The 18,626-nt window shown below is 42.6% G+C and overlaps 2 protein-coding genes across 2 annotated transcripts; both read left to right on the top strand.

Annotated features, from left to right (window-relative positions):
• The first annotated feature begins 3,074 nt into the window (after positions 1 to 3,074).
• On the top strand, positions 3,075 to 6,289 carry LOC146654712 (uncharacterized). The gene is made up of 3 exons (XM_085379598.1): positions 3,075 to 3,132; positions 4,225 to 4,696; positions 5,221 to 6,289. The coding sequence occupies exons 1-3, from the start codon at positions 3,093 to 3,095 to the stop codon at positions 5,558 to 5,560; spliced, it is 852 nt and encodes a 283-aa protein (XP_085235724.1). The 5' UTR covers positions 3,075 to 3,092; the 3' UTR covers positions 5,561 to 6,289.
• A 965-nt stretch (positions 6,290 to 7,254) lies between these two features.
• ints4 (integrator complex subunit 4) lies at positions 7,255 to 18,412 on the top strand. The gene is made up of 24 exons (XM_085379594.1): positions 7,255 to 7,384; positions 8,640 to 8,834; positions 8,952 to 9,069; positions 9,153 to 9,259; positions 9,372 to 9,486; positions 9,693 to 9,778; positions 9,931 to 9,981; positions 10,076 to 10,164; positions 10,738 to 10,858; positions 11,186 to 11,257; positions 11,351 to 11,525; positions 11,978 to 12,183; positions 12,264 to 12,406; positions 12,503 to 12,618; positions 12,798 to 12,931; positions 13,153 to 13,319; positions 13,533 to 13,626; positions 13,712 to 13,792; positions 13,876 to 14,006; positions 14,094 to 14,153; positions 14,319 to 14,478; positions 16,895 to 17,038; positions 17,912 to 18,032; positions 18,148 to 18,412. The coding sequence occupies exons 1-24, from the start codon at positions 7,331 to 7,333 to the stop codon at positions 18,336 to 18,338; spliced, it is 2,931 nt and encodes a 976-aa protein (XP_085235720.1). The 5' UTR covers positions 7,255 to 7,330; the 3' UTR covers positions 18,339 to 18,412.
• The last annotated feature ends 214 nt before the right edge of the window (positions 18,413 to 18,626 follow it).

Below are 18,626 nucleotides of genomic sequence, written 5' to 3'. Positions count from 1 at the left end.
GTTTTTCTTTTTTGTTGACCAAGTGTACCAAAGGGTTTCTTGTTTCTCCAATTTAATTGAGAAATCAGTGTTTGGTTTTATTTACCTAAATTGATCAAGGGGCCTAATTAAGACAGATTTTGGATTTGGTCACTTGGCCACATGATTTCATACAAATCCAGAGTGATGGTTTCTTTCATAAAAAGCAACATGTCCAGTGATCCTTGGCGTTAACTGTCTGGTCAATCAGTCCTTAGCGTGTTGCTGTGTTAGACTTTCTAACCAAAGGTTGGTCGTTTAGTATAAAACTTCATACACTGTAGCCGGGGAAGTTAAGTCAGTGACGAAAAAAAGAGCGTCACACACACGACAACCAAGCATTTCACAACCCAGTTTAAGAGAACTAAAAAGGTCATTAAAAAAAAGAACAAGCGTCCTGACAGAAAGCAGAGCAGTGTTTGCCACAGAGCAGGGCATAGCATCCATCAGCTGTCTCATGTCAGACCACATCCTTTGTGATCAGAGTGTGACTAAACGGCAACAAACAGCGGTTACAGGGGCCGATTGTGCAGCTTGGAGGCCACAGATAAGAAAAAATCTGGGGTCGTCTCCACAAGCAGCCCATGAGTGTCCTGCTGGTGTGTCTTCCACAACATTAACCTAGATTTGTTAACATGATAAAATTACAGACAATCTTCAGTTTTCATCTAAAGGACGTTCAAAAGAAAAAACAAAACTAACAAGTAGCACTGCTGCACACAGTGAGCTTGACAGGGAGCATTTAATAAAGTCCCAACAGCTATAAATACCTAAGTTGGTCCACAAATATTTGGTGAATTCATGAGTGAATGTTTGGTCGCTGAAAAGTCAGATGGCAGAATGTTAGCAGCTGACAAGCTCTTCTTGAAGAATTTCTTCGAATTTTAGCTCAAGTGCAGGATGACACGCAAAGAGAAAAAAGGTTTGCTGAGGTATTAGGTCAAAGCACGATTTCTTCCCTTGTTCAAAGAAAGAGGAGGGGTGGACACGTAGCATACAGTATTTTCACCACAATGACACAATTGCACTTCCTCACAAAAGCCCCTGAGGATGAAATATTGCACAAGATTTCACACCCTGGATCTCATTATAAGAAAAGTGATGCTGCTAAGTGACAATTCAAAAAACTCAAAAAACAACGTTTTTGTTTGTGTTTAACACAAACGCCGTTACTCAGCTCTGAGCGTGAGCAGACATCTTTTTATTCTTTGCTGTTTCACAAAACTGTGCCACCTGTGATCAGCCCAGCAGCACTGTTTGACTGGATCATTTGAGCAAAGCATAAGAGTGCAGTTAACAAGTCCTCTAATCTTGCTTTAAAGCCACAGGTCAGGCACCTTCAGGCAGGCACCAGTAGCAGGAATGAACTGAGCAAATCTAAATTAAAAATGAATATCAATATAAAGATCAATTATTTAGAATTATGTTATTGTGTTGGCGTTTATTTCACTAAAACTTTGGATGTCTAAAGTGGAAAATATCAGAAGAAGTTTGAAAACCACTGACTGAAACCACACACTGTAAAAGAGATGAACACAGCTGCTGTATCACCCACTGGTCTGGCCTGTGCATCTGAAGCTTCAGTGTTTGCATTTTGCCTTCTGACATGTTAGTTTTTCAATGTTGAGATGGAAGCTTTGAGTGCAAAGACCCAGCTGGGTTTTCAGTATAAGGATCCTTGTGCTCTTTTGCGTTCCTACCTGTTTTTTGTGACCACACAGACCCTGCAGAGAATTTGAGTTACAGTCCACCGTCCGTCCACCTTTGATTATAAAGCACTTTAAAACAACTACAGCTGACACAAAGTGCCTTACATTGAAACCAAACAAAATAATAAAAATACGACATAATAAGATATAAATAAAACCATAAAAAAAGATTCAAGCAGACAAACGTCTGGGATGATTTGTGTCTCACAGGAAACCAAATTATGTGTCAGATAATTCTATTAAAATGCTCCAGAATGAACCAGCACCATAAACATGGTGGAGAGGTCCAGTTTAGTGACGCCAGTCTGGCTCCTAAAAATTGATTAGTGACCACCTAACAACCACCGGTCATCAGGGAAAAATGAGTATCCTAACTGGATGTGACTGGTTGCTGGAGACTGCTGTGACGTCAAATGCTAAAGCTTAATTCATGCAGGTCTGCAGACCAGTCAGTGACCCACCAGTAAGCACCAGGTGGTTGTTGTCATTGAGTAAAACTCCTTGTAAAACGCTTTACTGCACGCTGCTGCACCGAAAGCCTTTTTGGAACAGCTTTGCACTGCAGGTTTCTACAGTCACCCATAGTTTGTATGGAAGACGCTGACTTGTCTGCAAACAGTCACCGACTACAGGCCACTCTGCAGCGAGTCTGTGACTGCAGCACAAACTGGAAACAGACACCCTTGAATCATGTTGATTTGGCAGTGAGGCACAACTTGTACTTTGAAGTTGTTCGTGGACAAATCTGCGTCTACACTGCAAATGCATAGCCGCAGCAATCTGCCACTAAGTGAAACGATCACTAGGAAGTTTTGGGTGTGGCACCCTGTTTGTAACTGAGACAGCCACCAACCTCCTGCAACTACTCATCATTTTTCCCTGGTTACTGGAGATTACCAGGGAGTTGCTGTCCAGTCTAGGCCTGTGTCACTACAGCTGTATCCAGTGTATGTAACAGTATTTTAGATTTTATTCTCTTAAAAACATACAAGGTACTGTGAAAATCCTTTCACATGGTATCCAAATATGTATGTTTGCAGTTTGGAGTAAAATGCAGAAGCAACACAGGTCTGATGGGCAGGGACAGCAGGAGCTATGATGTGGTTTAAAGAAATGGAAAAAGCTGCTTGTTATAAGCACAGAAATGAGCTTTCACACATAAACACATTTTACTGAATGTGTTTGTGATGAAAAACATTTAACACGTCGTGCTGAATACCTGTGAGGCTCGTATCAGTGAGGCTGAAGGCTGATGTGAGTGTCCTGTTTTGTTTGGGGTAACACAGGAAATGAAGGCGGCAGTCTAGAAAGAGCTGAGGCAGCAGCGACGAGAACAAAACGCGCTCCAGTGTTGAAATCACAAACATGATGAGAGTCCTGCTGCTCACCAGTCTTCTCCTGACAGGTACAGATTGTTTGTTGTTGGTTTGATTCTTAGCTACAGAGGTTTCTCCTTTTTTTGAGATTTGTATTATTTAAAAGCTCTTTTAAATGTAAATGATCACGTGTCTGATGAAGACACACAGAAAGAAGTTTTGCTTCACTTGAATTACTTTTACTTTTTTATCTAATCTTTTTTTTAGGATCCATTTATCCAATCGTTTTAATATTCAGAACTGATTGTGATTAAAAATGAAATCTGAAACACAGACCTCACGAAGGCAAAGCTTTTATCTCCACACAGGGTTTTGTGTGACTGGTTGGATGTGTTTGATTGTTTGCAGGTTTACTCACAAATAGATTTGCATGAAAAATCTACAGGAGGTGAAAAAGTCTCCCAACTTGTGAGAAAGTGAGAAATTGTCTTAATTTTCTCATGAAAATAAAATTCAAATTAAAAACTTCAAACATTAACATTAAAACATTTCGAGAGACTCACACGTGGAGGGAACTTTTAGTCTGTAACTTAATTAAAATTTACATTTAAAAGATTAAAAATGTCATTTTATTCACTGTTATTTGTTATCCTATTTACAACTCTGACTTTTAGGTTTCCATGTCTGTTCCTAATGTTTGATGCAGATCTGTAGTTCTGAACTGTAGCCGAACAATTTATTGGCTTTTTTGGGGGGGTTGTGTTTTCCCTCTTTGTTTTTTTGTCATATATAATTTTTTTTTAATCTCTCATTTCAAATACATTCAACAGGGCGGCTGACTGTATAAAGGTGATTATAGACACAGGGGAAAATCGTTGGTATGCAATTTGGTCCTCGACCTTTTGTCATGTTGGCCTCATGCAGGGAGCTCTCTGACCTTTTAGTCTTTAAGTCTTAAAAATGTGCAAACAGCACAAGCAGGGAAAGTCTTTCTTTAAACTGCTTTTTTTTTTCCTTAAAATGAAAATTACAGACTACAAAGTTGGACTGTACTGTAAGAAAATATTAAAGAGCACAGATGTTTGAATATTACTGCATACTAAATTGCTCCTTTTAGATCTTTCATGTCTTTCATAAAGGTTTTATCAGATTTGTTTAAATAAAAAATCTCTTGTTGACAGGTGCGAGGTGCAAAAAGGACGTGTTTGTGTACAGCACAGTTGGAGGAGACGCTCTTCTTCCATGCATGGTGTCCTCAGACTGCTCCGCCATCTCCTGGACCTTCTTTAACAAAGGCACGGACGTGCGGTTCGTCCATGAGGTCGTCAATGGGAAGGTGATGGCCGATTCAGACAAATCCAGCCGTATGACCTTCACATCCAACTGCTCCATCAGCCTCCGCAACCTCAGGGTGCGGGACGCTGGATCCTACGTCTGCCTGAGGAACGACCAGCCTGTCACTGACGTTTACCTCTCCCTCCTCACAATCTCGTCTTTCTCCACCTTCACTGACCTCCAGCCTGGAGGAATCCTCTCCCTGACCTGCATCTTCTTCACTTATTATGACGCAGGGAGCTGCAAGTCATACTCAAAGAGCGTGTTCGGCCTGAGCTGGGTGGATGAGGATGGGAGAAAGCTGCCCAACAACAGCAGGTTGGTTTTTAGGTCATTTTATTTCTGTTAATCATAAAGACTATTACCATAAATAACCCATAACACATGTTGTGCTGTATTGCAATAAATGTTTTCTTTATTGCAATCATCTTAATAGATAACAATTTTTTTTTATTTTAATCGTTTAAAAACAGCTAGTACCATTAAATATAAAATATGAGAAAAAGTAAAAGATTTATTTATTCTTTATCTAAGGAGGAAAATATTTCCTGTTATTAAAAAAATCTAAATTGCGAGAGTATCTGAGCTGAATTTAGATCGATGAGGTTCTAATACAGACACATACACACAGCAAAATACACAAAATGAGTATATGAGATAAAGACTGAATAAAAAAAAACAACCAGAATTATAAACTTATATTTTACATTATAAAAGAAAATGTAAGTCAAATTAAATTATTGTCTCAGACCAAAACTAAAAGCAGAAATGTTCAGGTGAACACTGCCTGGTGATGAACGACAGCTGTGTGATGTTTCTCTGTCCGTTTCACCTCTGTGCAGGTACAACCTGACCAGCCACACTCGCTGCAACATCACTCTGGTGACAAAACTCCAGAAGGACGACAACAACAGGAGGTGGAGGTGTCTGGTGAACACCACAGAGAACAGCAGAGCCGTGTTTCTGGACTTCAGGTCTGCCTTTTTGTTCCAAAATAATGATGATGACAGCCTGAATCCTTCGGTCACGGCGATGTGTCAGGTGAAGCTGCCCATCAGCCGCATCGTGCTCTGTGTGGCCCTCCCGATCATGGTGACCATAGTGGCATTCTTCACATGGAAGTCGGACCGCGAGAGGGCCAAAGCATCAGCAGAATCCTTCATGCTCCACGAGATCAACTGACCGTCCATCACTGCAGGATTTTTGTAGTATTTTCACTTCTCTGGCCCCTTTTCAATCATCACATCCTCATGGATCCTGTAAGAGAATACTACTACAGTTATGTTGCAGTATTGTATTATTAATGACATATTTTGCATGTATGCAAAAAAAAAGGTTCTTGTTGTTTTTTAGTTCTTTGTTTGTTTGGTTTTTTTGATTTGTTTTTACTGCTGAAATGTGTAAAAAACGTCGCCTGGATGCGATCTGTTGCTATGTTGCGTTGTTTTAAAGCCTGTATAGATCTTTCAGCACTGATGGTACATTTCCAGATGTGCAAGCCGCCGGACCAGGGGCATAATCAGACCCAACCAATATAACCCCCCAATAAAATTATGAATTATCTTGCATAAATAGGCTGTTGATTTTCTTTACTGATTTCAGGTATTACCAGCAAAATAGTTGCATGTTTAATCATCTGGGAATTTACCCAGATTTATTTATTTATTTAGACAGAGATCTTGACCCCCATTGGTAAACATTATTCTGAAAAGTTTCCACAATTTGTAGACAGTTTTTTGGAGCTTGGTGAACCTCTGTCCATCCTCTCTTTTTATACCTGGTCTGTTACTGACCTGTTGTTAATTAACACAGCTGTGAAATGTCCTCCAGTTGATGCTTTTTAGTACCACTTACTTTTCCAGCTTTTGTTGTCCCAACTTTTCTCAGATGTGTTGCTGCCGTCAAATTCAAAATGAGCTAATGTTTTATAGTAAAATATTTCACTTTAAACATTTTTAATGTTTTGGTGTTGTATGTTGAATAAAATGTTGGTTTATGAGATCTGAAAATAATTGCATTGTGTTTTATTTACAAACTTTGTTGACATTGGGGTTGTAATTGTCTGAAATCGCTAAAAGTGTGCGAAGATGCAAGGTCATAGCTTCACTGCATTACACAGCTACAAAGTATTACAAAGCTAAAACAAATAGTAGATCATCCAAATATCATTACTCACATTTGCTTAAATAGAAAAATAGTAAATACGTGCAGTGATTCACTGAAATATGCATATATACAAAACAAATAGGAACAACAAGAGTACAATTCTAACAAGTCTGAAAAGTCCATATTTGGCATGATCACCTTTATTCATCAGCACAGCTGTCTTGTAATTTCTATAAGTGGTCTTCAGGAATAATCCTCCAGACTTCTTTAAAGCTCTTCTTTGGATTTCTTCTGGTCTCCATCAAGATGATCTCACACTGCTACAGTGATGCTGAGTCTTTCCAGATGGTATTGGATTCCAAGTTCCCCAACATCACAGGATCCAAACCACAACAGAGCCTCTTGTAGAGACCCTCTGCTGTACCTCTCTCTTGACCTCCATCTGTCAAATTTCCTCCAAATGTTAGAGACACACTGCACATTATGTTGAAATGTGCCTAATTGTAGCTAAGTGCCTAAAGAATCAACTTAAAATAGCTTATTTTGCTAGTTGCCTGTTACGTGTAGACATAATACTGGTTTCTCCCTTGACTTAGAGGCTGTCTTATGCTTGAAGAGGTGAAAAGGTGTTTAGTGAAAAAGAAAGAAAATATTTTTTGCATATCAAATCTGACATAAAGCTATAAAAATAAACAAAATGAAAGTATATATAAATATTAATATCCAAAATAATAATTAAAAGATCGATGTCGCGGACATGGACAATATCAGGAAGTTACGGAAACTGTAAAGGGACAATTTATCCTGCTGCTGAATGGAAACGCTTAGCTAACTGTGTTCATAAACATGGCAGCACATCTGAAAAAGCGAGTTTATGAGGAATTTTCCAAAGTTGTACAGGTGAGCACATTATAACCGTCTCGTCAGCTGTTGTAAACTTAGAGTTTAAACGTTAAAGAAATAGCTAAATGTTACAATTCTGCGCCAAGTACCGTGTTAGCTAATGCTAAAAGATAGCCGCTCACAGTCACAACACAACATGGATCCTCTGAGAGTTTAGTGCAGAGGAAAAGCACAACTTATTCCGTTTAGTGCTTTTATTCTTACACACAGTATAGCACGGTATCCACTGACAGTGGCATTTTACGCTTTGGAAGCTCAAAAAGAAACCGAGTTGTTTACATCCGATTTAGCATTCACGTCAATCATTAATCCGCTAACTGAGCTCGTTCGCATGTTCTGAGTTTTTCCTGCACAGAGGAACTTTTGGCTCCTCTCACAGAGGATTTTTAGCCAAAGTAAGAGGAAACTGTAATAGCTGTTCGAAGCAGTGCTGTTATTAGCCGTTTATGCGTCATGTCATTCGTTTTTGTGGATCTTGTGGCTTCATTAAGCAACAACATCCAGCTCGCAGTGGGGCAGTTTGTTGTTAGTGTGACGAGAGTTGGCACCTCACGGTCCGAGGCTACGGTTCTCAGACAGAAAAGGGTTAACTTGCCTTTGAGGTTACCAGTGTAAACTACAAGTTTAAGCGTCGCAGCTTCTTGGAGATGAGTGAGAGGAGAGCAGAGCAGGAGATTTAAACAGCGTCTGCAGTAATGGTCACAACGCAAAGGTCTGTAGTGATCAAAGAGGAGCAGCTGGTTTACTGGTTGAACTATGTTCCTACTCTCACCTGTCAGCATGACCTCTCACCTGGGTGGTGACCAAAACAGTAGGATTGCAGATATACGTGGCCTAAATGAGCTGTTTCTAGAGATGGAGCGAGGAACTGAGAGAAAAATGAGACAATTGATGGTTTGAGCTTCTTACTGGGAAAGCTTTAGTACGCCTTCTGGGTGAGATGTTTCAGGCAGGTATCACTGGGGGGAGACCCCTGCGAACACCCAGGCTTGGAAACACCTCAGTACCCCCCAGAAGACCTGAAGGAGGTGAAAGTAAAAAGAGGTCTGGGTATCCCAGCTTAGACTGCTGCCCCTGTGACCTGGATTAAAAAAACAAAAACAACACAGGAGAACATGGATAAATGGACAGTAGCTCTTAGTATATATGGTCAAAAAGAATAGATGGCCCAGTTAGAGAAAAAAAGATTATATGTCAGGAGATTAGAGATTAGATGCTTTTTGTAGTTGCAACTGTGTTTTTACACTTACAGATTCCACATGAAGAAACTCCAGCCAAAAAGCTGCGTCTGTCCAAACCCAGTAAGTCTGCCGCTCTTCACATTGACCTTTGTAAAGCCACCAACTCCACCGATGCCCTGCAGTACCTGCTGCAGTTTGCACGCAAGCCTGTGGAGGCAGAGAGCGTGGAGGGTGTGGTCAGGATCCTGCTGGAGCACTACTACAAGGTAAAGAGTTGTGGGTATTTTTTTTCTCCTTTTTTTAAAAATAGAGTTGATAAGAGCAGAATTCCCAGTGTCCTAAAAAAAAGTCAAACTGCTAATGATGACGATTCTTTCTTCCAGGAGACTGATAACTCTGTGAGGCTGAAGATTGCCTCTCTGCTCGGCCTGCTCTCTAAAACGCAGGGCTTCAGCCCCGACTGCATCGTTGACGATGCCATTAACACGCTCAGCAATGAGAGTACGACACATCTGAACATTTATCCATCTCCAACACTCAGAGAAACTTTCATAGCAAACTGTTTTGTTTCTTTGTGTGTTCAGAGTCCCATCAAGTTCTCGCCCAGCTGCTGGAGACCCTGCTGATCATTGGTACACAGCTGCCCGAGAGTCCTGCACTGAGACTGAGGCTCGTAGAGGTGGCCTACAAGGTGACACAAACACTTATTCAGAGTCCATACACAGAAGTCGTCATTACAAATTCAACAGGACTTTCTGCACAAACCAGTAAATGTCCTCCTCGTTTCTCTTCTCTCCTCTTAGCATCTCTCTGATACGTATTTTGGGGTGAGGAATAAGTGCCTGCAGCTCCTGGGATGTCTCGGCATGGTGGACGCTCCCCTAGGAAAAGAAAACGAGGGCGCGGGCACATCCTTAGGTTTGTATACATACTTATTGTATTTATTTTACCTAAAGCTTAAAATGTTAAAAATACAGAGAGGTAAATCCATCAATACATCCTTCTGTATCTAAATTTGATGTCTGATTTAGTTTAATCCTCAAAACATATTTATGTGTCATTATTTATTGTGCTTTGAGTTGCTGTGTGATGGTTTTTATGGCGGCCTGCTATTTTGCCTCTAGGAGGATTGAGGGATGTCCAGAGCATTATCAGCGACTACTTTGGAGACCAAGACCCCAGAGTCCGCACTGCAGCCCTCAAAGCCATGGTAGGAAAACCCTGTAACCCCCCCTGCACTGCAACCAGCACTAGACTCATGTGTTTAGGAACCAAGCACAGTGAGCTTTAAGGAAAACAACCCACTCTATTTTCAGGTTTCAATAACTCTGCTTGCTCTCTGTGCTGTTGTTTGTTTTCCAGCTGCAGCTGCATGAGAGAGGGATGAAGATTCATCAGATTATTTATGATCAGGTACGAGCAGAATACGTCCTCACAGCTTACTGCACTCCCACTGTAGTTTAGATGTTTAATCCAACCTTCTGTATGTATTCTTGTGTGTTTGCAGGCCTGCAGGCTGCTCACAGATGACTACGAGCAGGTCCGTTCTGCAGCAGTGCAGATGGTTTGGGTGCTCAGTCAGCTGTACCCAGAGAGGTGAGGAGACCAGGATTCTCATACTCCGTTTCAGTCAGTGTAGCTGTTGAGTTTGTTCCGCTCTCTGGATCAGAAACCACGACTGATGTCTGAAAAGATAAATCCTAACTGCTGTCTGTAAGCACTGTCTCTGCTGAAGTGCAGAAACCTTCATGAAACTTCCATGTGCGACGACTTTATATTTAGCCCAAGGCTACTTATGTTCTCGAAAGAAGAAGTAAAATAAAACAAAACAGAAAGCTGCCAGCTTTTCTGTGCAACAGATAATTCCAGCAGAGTGTTGTTAGGTCCAAGCCCTTTAAAAACATCATTTACAGCTAAAAGATGAATAATAAAGTAAAAGTCCCTTAACCTTCAGTATATGTGTTATTCTTTCCAGTGGTAGGTTTGATTATGGTTTATCCAGAACATTTACTCTGACTTTTTCACAAAACAGTATTGTTGGAAAAACTGCCGTTCATAAATGTTTGTTTTTTTATATTTTCATGTTCCTTCTGGATACAAACTTTGCTTGTAAGCAACATTTCTCCAGTTTTTCTGATTTGTAGCTTGTTGATGTTTCCGTCCAATCAGCATTGTACCCATCCCATCATCCAATGAGGAGATCCGGCTGGTTGATGACGCATTCGGTAAGATCAGTCACATGGTCAGCGATGGTTCCTGGATGGTTCGGGTGCAGGCCGCAAAAACATTGGTGAGTAAATAAAGTCTTCCATGACAACAACAACATCATCAGCAATTAAGTCAGTTTGATATACGGGACACAAACCTAGAAGAAGTCCTCACATGAAGAATCCACAGGTGGACCCATGTGTCCTCATATCACTGTAGAAACGATGTAATGCATCACTGAGGATGGCTCACCCACCACTCAGGAATCTTAATCCACATATTTACAATCTTTACTGAGTTTGCTCTCATTAAGTGGAAAAATGCCTGCAGATTAATGATGGGAAAGAAACTGTGTGTGTGTGTGAGGCAAATGGTGTTAAAGTGAAGCTTTTATGTTCTCGTGTGTCAGGGTTCGATGCTGCAGGTCAGTCCTCACTTCCTGGAGCAAACTTTGGATAAGAAGCTGATGTCAGACCTCAGGGTGAGTTAATTTTTTTTATCTGACAGTCTGTAGCAAAGTGATGTTTATCGGCACAGCTCCGCTCACTCTCCTTTATTCCTCTTTTCCATCCAGAGGAAGCGCACAGCCCATGAACGAGCCAAGGAGCTCTTTGCTTCCGGAGAGTTCTCCTCTGGCAGGAAGTGGGCCGATGACGCCCCGAAGGAGAAACTGGACACAAACACAGTCAACCTCATCGCCTCGGGGGCTTGCGGAGCCTTCGTCCACGGCCTGGAGGATGAGATGTTTGGTAAAGGAAACCCAGCAGAGTTTTGGATGATACGTTCACTGAGTTCAGGCTGCTACAGCTAAATGTTCTCATAAATGTCTCAGGAGGTTACAGAGAACTTTAAAATGTTGTTTTAAATAATTTTCTGCCAAATGATAAGACCTGCTGTGATGCACAGACTGCTATATAGCAGGTAACTCTGCCTGTGCATTGCATCCATAGATTCCATACTTGTAGCTTGCTAACTACACTTACTACCGTTAACTAGTAACTCCACCCGCACGTCTAAATGTGGTCACGTCTGGCTCCAAAGAAATGGTGTGGTGTGGCAGTGGACAAAATGAAGCTGAGTGTCTGCAGATATAAAGAGTTGAATGACTGAAGTAAATGCTGTTTTCTGTCTCCAGCCTCTGTTGAGGATTCATTTTTCTCTTTTTGCTGAATATTTTCTGGTGTTTTAAACTTTGTTTCAGAGGTTCGTATTGCAGCGGTGGAGGCGTTGTGCCAACTCGCTCGGTCATCTCCGAGCTTCGCCGAGAAATGTCTCGACTTCCTGGTCGACATGTTCAACGATGAGATCGAGGAAGTGAGGCTGCAGTCCATCCACGTGCTGAGAGAAATCTCCACCCACATCACGCTCAGAGAGGACCAGCTGGACACGGTGCTGGCCGTGTTGGAGGTATAAGAGCAGGGAAACGATCTGGAATCACAAACCCCGAGTGATGTTTTTGTGTCTGACTTTTCACCGTCTGTGCACAGGACTCGTCTCGAGACATCAGAGAAGCTCTCCATGAATTACTGTGTTACACCAACGTCTCCACTAAAGAGTGCATCCAGCTGGCTCTGCTGGAGCTGCTCAAGAACCTGAACAAGTATCCCACCGACCGTAACTCTGTCTGGAAGTAAGAGTCTACAGCCCAGTCTATAAATAACTCTGCAGAGCTGCCATGAGTTAAGCTGATGGTTTATTTATTTCTTTTTTAATTTTCTACCTTCAGGTGTTTGAAGTTCCTGGGATCCCGCCATCCTACGCTGGTGTTACCGCTCGTTCCTGAACTGCTCAGCACACATCCATATTTCGACACGCCAGAGCCAGACATGGACGACCCGGCCTGTATCCTTCACACACCTAAAGATCTCAAACACACACAGAGGAGCAGGAACCTGAGGAACGCCACCCACCGAGGGGCTTCGCAGGTCATCCATTATGACCTGTTGGTGCAGTTTGGCTGCTTTGTCTCTCCTCTACTGCTGTGCGCTGCGTTTCCTCTTCCTTGACTCTGTTGATCTCAGATATCGCCGTCCTGGTGTTGGTGTTCAATGCTGCCAAGTCGTGCCCCACCATGCCGGCGCTGTTCTCCGACCACACCTTCAGACACTACGCCTACCTGAGGGACAGCCTCTCCCACCTCGTGCCGCCGCTAAGAGTGAGAACTGAAATACTGCATCACATTACAAACTAGCAGCATTAACAGCCGCTTCACAGTCGGGATGCTTGATTTTTTTTTCTCAATCATGTTTCTGAGAAAATTGTCCGTCAGACCTGGAAAACACGGTCAACCCGACAGCAAAGAGCACCTGCACTTCTGTGTCATCAGACTGATGCTGGTGACGCTCACGGTCCTTCCTGTCACTTTCTGTCTTTTAGTTGCCCGGCAGGAAGCAGGTGTACGGTCTCGACTCTGTGGACTCGGGTCCGGGTTCTGGTTCTGTGGAATCTGCTCAGCTCTTCCTTCAACAAAGTCTCAATAGGGTCAGCACCATCCAGAACCTGGAGGCACCTGGAGCCCAGGACCTGCTGGACTTGACCACAAGGTAAACGCACACAGTGAAGTGTGCACACGAAGCACGCAGGAAGGATTTGTGCTGTCACATTTTGAACACGTTTTATGAATGAATGCCAGAAATCCCTCCGATATTTTTTACTTGCAAACATCAGATCATGAGACTTCCTGATATCCTGAATGAGTAACTGTAGGGTTGTGATTGTTATTTGTGAGTAAATGAGTCGTTAACTGGTGTCTGCAGAGACCTGCTGCGGCTCGGCGAGCTGCAGACGGAGCTTGCTGGAGCTGCTGATTTCTGTGCTACATACCTGCGCTGCCAGCTGCTGCTAATGAAGGTAGGAGTGTGTTTCTGCTGCGGTTCTGAGTGTCTGCAAACAGACCTGTTCTTCAGATTCAGAGCTCTGTCCCTCGTTTCTTCAGGCTCTGCAGGAGAAGTTGTGGAACATGGCCGTCCCTCTGTGCCTCAAACAAAACGTCACGGCCACAGCAGCGGCTCAGCAGGTCTCTCACACACACACACACACACACACACACACTGTAACAGCAACAGTGAGATCATGTGATGTGTGCGACTGTGTTTGTAGATCTTGGAGGAAACCTACAAGCTGGAGTTTCTGTACAGCGGCTTGGAGAGCAGACAGGTGGCCACCATACATCATGTTCGACTCCAGGCCAAAGCTCTGCAGCTCGTCCTGACTGCTCGCACCAGACACGGGTAAACACACACACACACACGTGTGCGCGCACGCACATACACACACACACATTCTGTACATACTTCCCAGCCTGTGTCTCTCCTCAGGTTGGATCTCCTCATCGGCAGCTGCGAGAAGTTTTTGCAGGATGTCGAGTCTTTTCAGAGGTATGTTTTTTCATTCTTTGTCTTTTTCAGACAGTGAGAGTTGAACTCGGCTCAGTCCATATCAGCTGGAGATTCATGTAATCTGTTGATGGTCTGTGTGTTATCGATGCAAAGGACAGCGTCGGACTGTCCTGACTCGCTGTCGGTGTTTCGTGCCTCCCTCAGGCTGTTTCTGACCGAGCTGCCACACCTCCAGGACAGTTTTGTGGATAAGCTCTTGGAGCTGATGCCGCGCCTGTCGTCCTGTAAGCCAGTGGAGCTGGTGAAAATCCTGCAAACGACCCTGAGACAGAGCGGCCTGCTGCAGCTCAGACTGCCCGAACAGGTGCGGTGAAAACACTGAAGCATCACAGCACGAGTTTTCATGACTGAAATCCATACAGCACTCATCTCTCCTTCAAACTCGTCTCCCAGTGCTTCTGTTTAAGTGACTCTTTGGAAGGCTTTCTTAAACCAGTTATTACACATCGCTCTTTATAAGGCGCTCTCAAGCATGCACATAACCAAGTGCTTACATACATGATAGAGTTGACTCTGAAGTAGCAGATTATAACCAAGAACAACAGTGACCCGCCCACCCTGGGGCTGTGGTAGCAACTAAACTTTCAAAATAAGAGTGGCCCTTCAACTTGAGCTTAATTTGGGGTGATTTTATTCATCTTGACCAAACTCTCACTCAGAAATCTCAAACATCAAAGCACAACTCAAATTATGAATTTGTCTAATTCACATCAGCACGCTCGTGGTTTCACTCCTGACCCGGAGACCCAGCTGTTACCTCCAGTTATAATCTCTCACATTCAAAGTTTATCTTTAAGTTTAAGTGATGAAATTATTAGAGATGGAGCGATCCGATATTACGTATCGGTGTGATACACACAAAACGCGCTACTTGGCGTAACCCAGCTCGGCGCATCGGAGCAGTATGTGTCACGTGACAGAGCGGCTGTTGTCGAGACCTGTCGGCAGTCTGTTGGAGCATTTGGAGCCTCGCTACATGCGTCCTAACTGCGGCGTTTCATCTCGGCGAAAACTATCCCAGAGAAGTAAAGCAAGTGTGTAAGTTCATCCCTGAATGTTTGCAGAGTATTTCCACGTTAAGCTTAACAACTGATATATTGAGCCACAGCTGGACTGGCCATCGGAGCTCCATATTGAGGTGAAAAGGAAGCGATTTGTCCCGTAATTCAGCTAGAATTAAAATATAGACACGAAGCTGGAGTTATTGTGTCTTTGCTGCGCAGTTGCATCTACTTCTCTCATTCACTCCCCCTTCCTCTCCTGTTATTACTTCAAACATGAAACTGATCAATGATCAGCTGATCGGCTTTTCTGCCGCAAGTCCGTCTTTCTTGTTTGTTTATCGCCCACTTTGCACTAGAAAGAGGAGACCAGCGGATAAACAACAGCAGCACGTTTAAGCGTGATCAGCTGTTGTTAGAATTTATTTAATATTCATTTCTAGTATCAGCTGATGTTGGCTGGAGCCACAGCTGTAAAGCTGCTGGTCATGATGTCGGTTTGGATATGTGGTGAGAGGGAAACATGAGGATGAAACCAGGAGATGTCCTTACTGAGTCATCAGAGCTGAACAGGTGATGGAGAAACAGGTTTACCTTTTAGGTGACATGAATGAGTTGAAGTTATCAACTGTTTCTGAGAGATAAATAACACCAGGATCCTTTTCTACATAGCTGACAGCTGGTAACTGTGCAGGGGCGGGTCTAGCAAAGTTTTGTCAGGGGGGCAGGTAGGGCATTAACAGGGAAAGGGGGGCACAAAGAAATACTTTTCTTTGTTATGTCATTTAAAAACTTTGAATAAATAATTATCTGAATCTTACAACAAACGTGGTCATCTGATTAAATGTATAGAAATCCATTATTGTAAATAGTAACTAATAAGTCTAATATACACCCTAGTAAGCCATAGTACCATCTGTGCAGTCTGCAATTCTGTTGAAGAAAGATGATGAATCTATTTAATTATTGTAGAAAAATAATCGATTTCTGTGCATTTGTTTTACACTTGCATTAAATTAAAGTTGATTACATCGATTAAGGGCGGGGGGTGGTTCCCTAATATTTTTGCTGGGAGTTGGCAACCCTATTAGTGAGGTAGGTAAGTACTCTTTAAAATACCAGAATGGGGGATGGTGCAGGTTTACGTTTATTAGATTGATCAGTGTTGCTGAACAGTATTTTTTGCATACAGGTATAACAGAGTAGCTTCGTTTTCTTGTTTTTTAAAACTTGAGTATGAACTTATACAAAATGCAGCAAGATATTTATAATAAACTGTTTTATTGATTACAAAATACACTATATCGGATTCATATCGGTATCGGCAGATATCCAAATTTATGATATCGGAATCGGTATCGGACATTAAAAAGTGGTATGGTGCCATCTCTATAAATTATAAATGTGTAACAGGTCAGACTGAGACATGGAGCGATCTAAAAACAGCAGCAGACTCCAGATGGCACGATAAGATTACAGAGGTGAACTTTCAGAATAAAGGTCGATCAAAGCTGGAGCCACTCTATATTTGAAACTAGTTCTTGAAATCTCATTTGCATGAATGCATTGTTTTAATTTAAATGTTCTTTTCCACCTGATATTTCCATTTATAAATAAAAGATTTCTGCATTTTTATGGGCGGAGTTCCTGAACTTTGAGCCTCAGAGACTGCAGCGGTGGTGTGGTTTGAGTTTTGTTTAATTTATTGCTGGTCATCAGATCCATCGGGCGACGGCGACCATCATTGAACCAACGGGGGAGTCTGACAACCCACTGAGGTTCACGTCTGGCCTGGTGGTGGCATTAGACATTGATGCAACGCTGGAGCACGTCCAGGACCCCCAGAACACGGTGAAAGTTCAGGTCAGTTTGATGTGACGCCAGAAAGAAATCACTTCATCTACTTGAATCCCCCCCAAAACTGCTGTGAAGTGCCAAACCAACAGGTGGTGATCTGACTATAGAAGTGTTGGCCTGCAAACAGCGAACAGTCTGTCAGCAATAAGATTATTTAACAGTGACGGGGGTCATTCAGATGAGTTTTTCTGATTGTTGATTTTGAGGCATTTGTCCTTGTTATTCAAATTATTTTTAATATTTTTTTTTCTCGACCTCGTTGTCGATCTCTGTCTCGACATGTAAGTGTTTGTGATTAGTGTTTAAAGACTATAGATTGTGTGGGTCAGCTGTAAACATGTTGGATTAATAAATTAACCCGAATCTGAAAGAGATCAAGGCGCACACCTTTGACACTGCAAGACAAAAATCTTTCTCTAAAGTGTCAGTCTGTCCTAAAACACTGTGCATGTGTGGATAAAAGACCAAAACACACAAAGTTTTGAGCGTGTAGGTTTTAAGCTTTAAGGTATTTAACAAAAATATTGCATTACCTGTTTAAAACAATGGCCACAGTCTTCCATTCATCCACAAATTAATTGCTCTCACACTGCGGGTATATTCTAGTGCTTCCAGCAGTTGTGGCTAGACATGCTTTTGTTTCCCCACCGATGTAAACGAGGCCTCACCTTTATTGGCACAAAGTTTATGAAAGTGTTTTAACATCTGTTAACCAGCTCAGCGTGGTTTGAGCCACTGACATCAGGCTCGGCTTACTTACAAACCTGCCAGCGAGTGCAGCTTAAATCAGGCTGTGCCGGTTATCATCCAGTCTTATAAGCACTGATTGGTTTGTATTTTACACCCAACATGAATGTTTACTACTCGCTGCCTCTGCAGGTTCTGTATCCAGACGGCCAGAGTCACGTGATCCATCCTAAACCTGGAGACTTCAGAAAGCCCGGACCCCACAGACACAGACTCATCACGCAGGTTTACCTCTCACACACAGCGTGGACAGGTCAGTTAATAACATGTTTTTTTGTCCTTTGAATATAAAGTTATAAAGCATCCAAACTAGTAAAAACTCTCGCTCCATCGTCACTTTGTTTCCTCCCCTCGTGTCTCTGCCTCAGAGCCGTCTCAGATCGAGGTGCGTCTCCTGCTGGCCTACAGCTCCTCCTCAACCTCCCTGACCTCCCCTTCCAAGCTGGGGTGGAGCGAGAGCTTGGAGAGCCTCCCGCCAGCAGAGGCCGCCGTCGAGGGAACGATTCCGTTTAGCAAAGCCGTTAAAGTCTTCATCATGCCTAAGCCCGCACGACGCTAACAAAGCGCCTCAGCTTTAACGTGCAGGACTTTTCTTCTTCTGTTCATCTCTAATTATAACTGTACAGGAAACCACTCTCATTAACGGTCAAGCTGTAGGAAGCACAAGACGGGGTTTTATGGAAAAAGCTTTTTGTATTCAATTATAAAGAAGAAGTCAGGTGGTCAAGTTTCATTCTCCACTTTTATTTTGTCACATGATGACTCAAACTGAACTCCTCCCTGTTTAGACAGCAGGTAACATCCATACATTTCAGCTTTTATAACATGTGACTGCATCTAAAGTCAA

The sequence above is a fragment of the Rhamphochromis longiceps genome, linkage group LG14, assembly GCF_057381845.1.
Source record: "Rhamphochromis longiceps isolate RC_006_pf linkage group LG14, R_longiceps_female_GT1.1, whole genome shotgun sequence".
Classification (NCBI taxonomy): domain Eukaryota; kingdom Metazoa; phylum Chordata; class Actinopteri; order Cichliformes; family Cichlidae; genus Rhamphochromis; species Rhamphochromis longiceps.
This window is presented reverse-complemented; position numbering and strand designations above follow the sequence as displayed.

Excerpts from the sequence above, each read along its gene's own strand:
- ints4 (XM_085379594.1), top strand. The coding sequence starts at position 7,331 with ATGGCAGCACATCTGAAAAAGCGAGTTTATGAGGAATTTTCCAAAGTT. Across the intron at positions 8,835-8,951 it reads TGCTGGAGCACTACTACAAG|GAGACTGATAACTCTGTGAG; the intron begins GTAAAGAGTTGT and ends TCTTTCTTCCAG. Across the intron at positions 12,184-12,263 it reads CGGTGCTGGCCGTGTTGGAG|GACTCGTCTCGAGACATCAG; the intron begins GTATAAGAGCAG and ends GTCTGTGCACAG.
- LOC146654712 (XM_085379598.1), top strand. The coding sequence starts at position 3,093 with ATGATGAGAGTCCTGCTGCTCACCAGTCTTCTCCTGACAG. Across the intron at positions 3,133-4,224 it reads CACCAGTCTTCTCCTGACAG|GTGCGAGGTGCAAAAAGGAC; the intron begins GTACAGATTGTT and ends TCTTGTTGACAG. Across the intron at positions 4,697-5,220 it reads AAGCTGCCCAACAACAGCAG|GTACAACCTGACCAGCCACA; the intron begins GTTGGTTTTTAG and ends ACCTCTGTGCAG.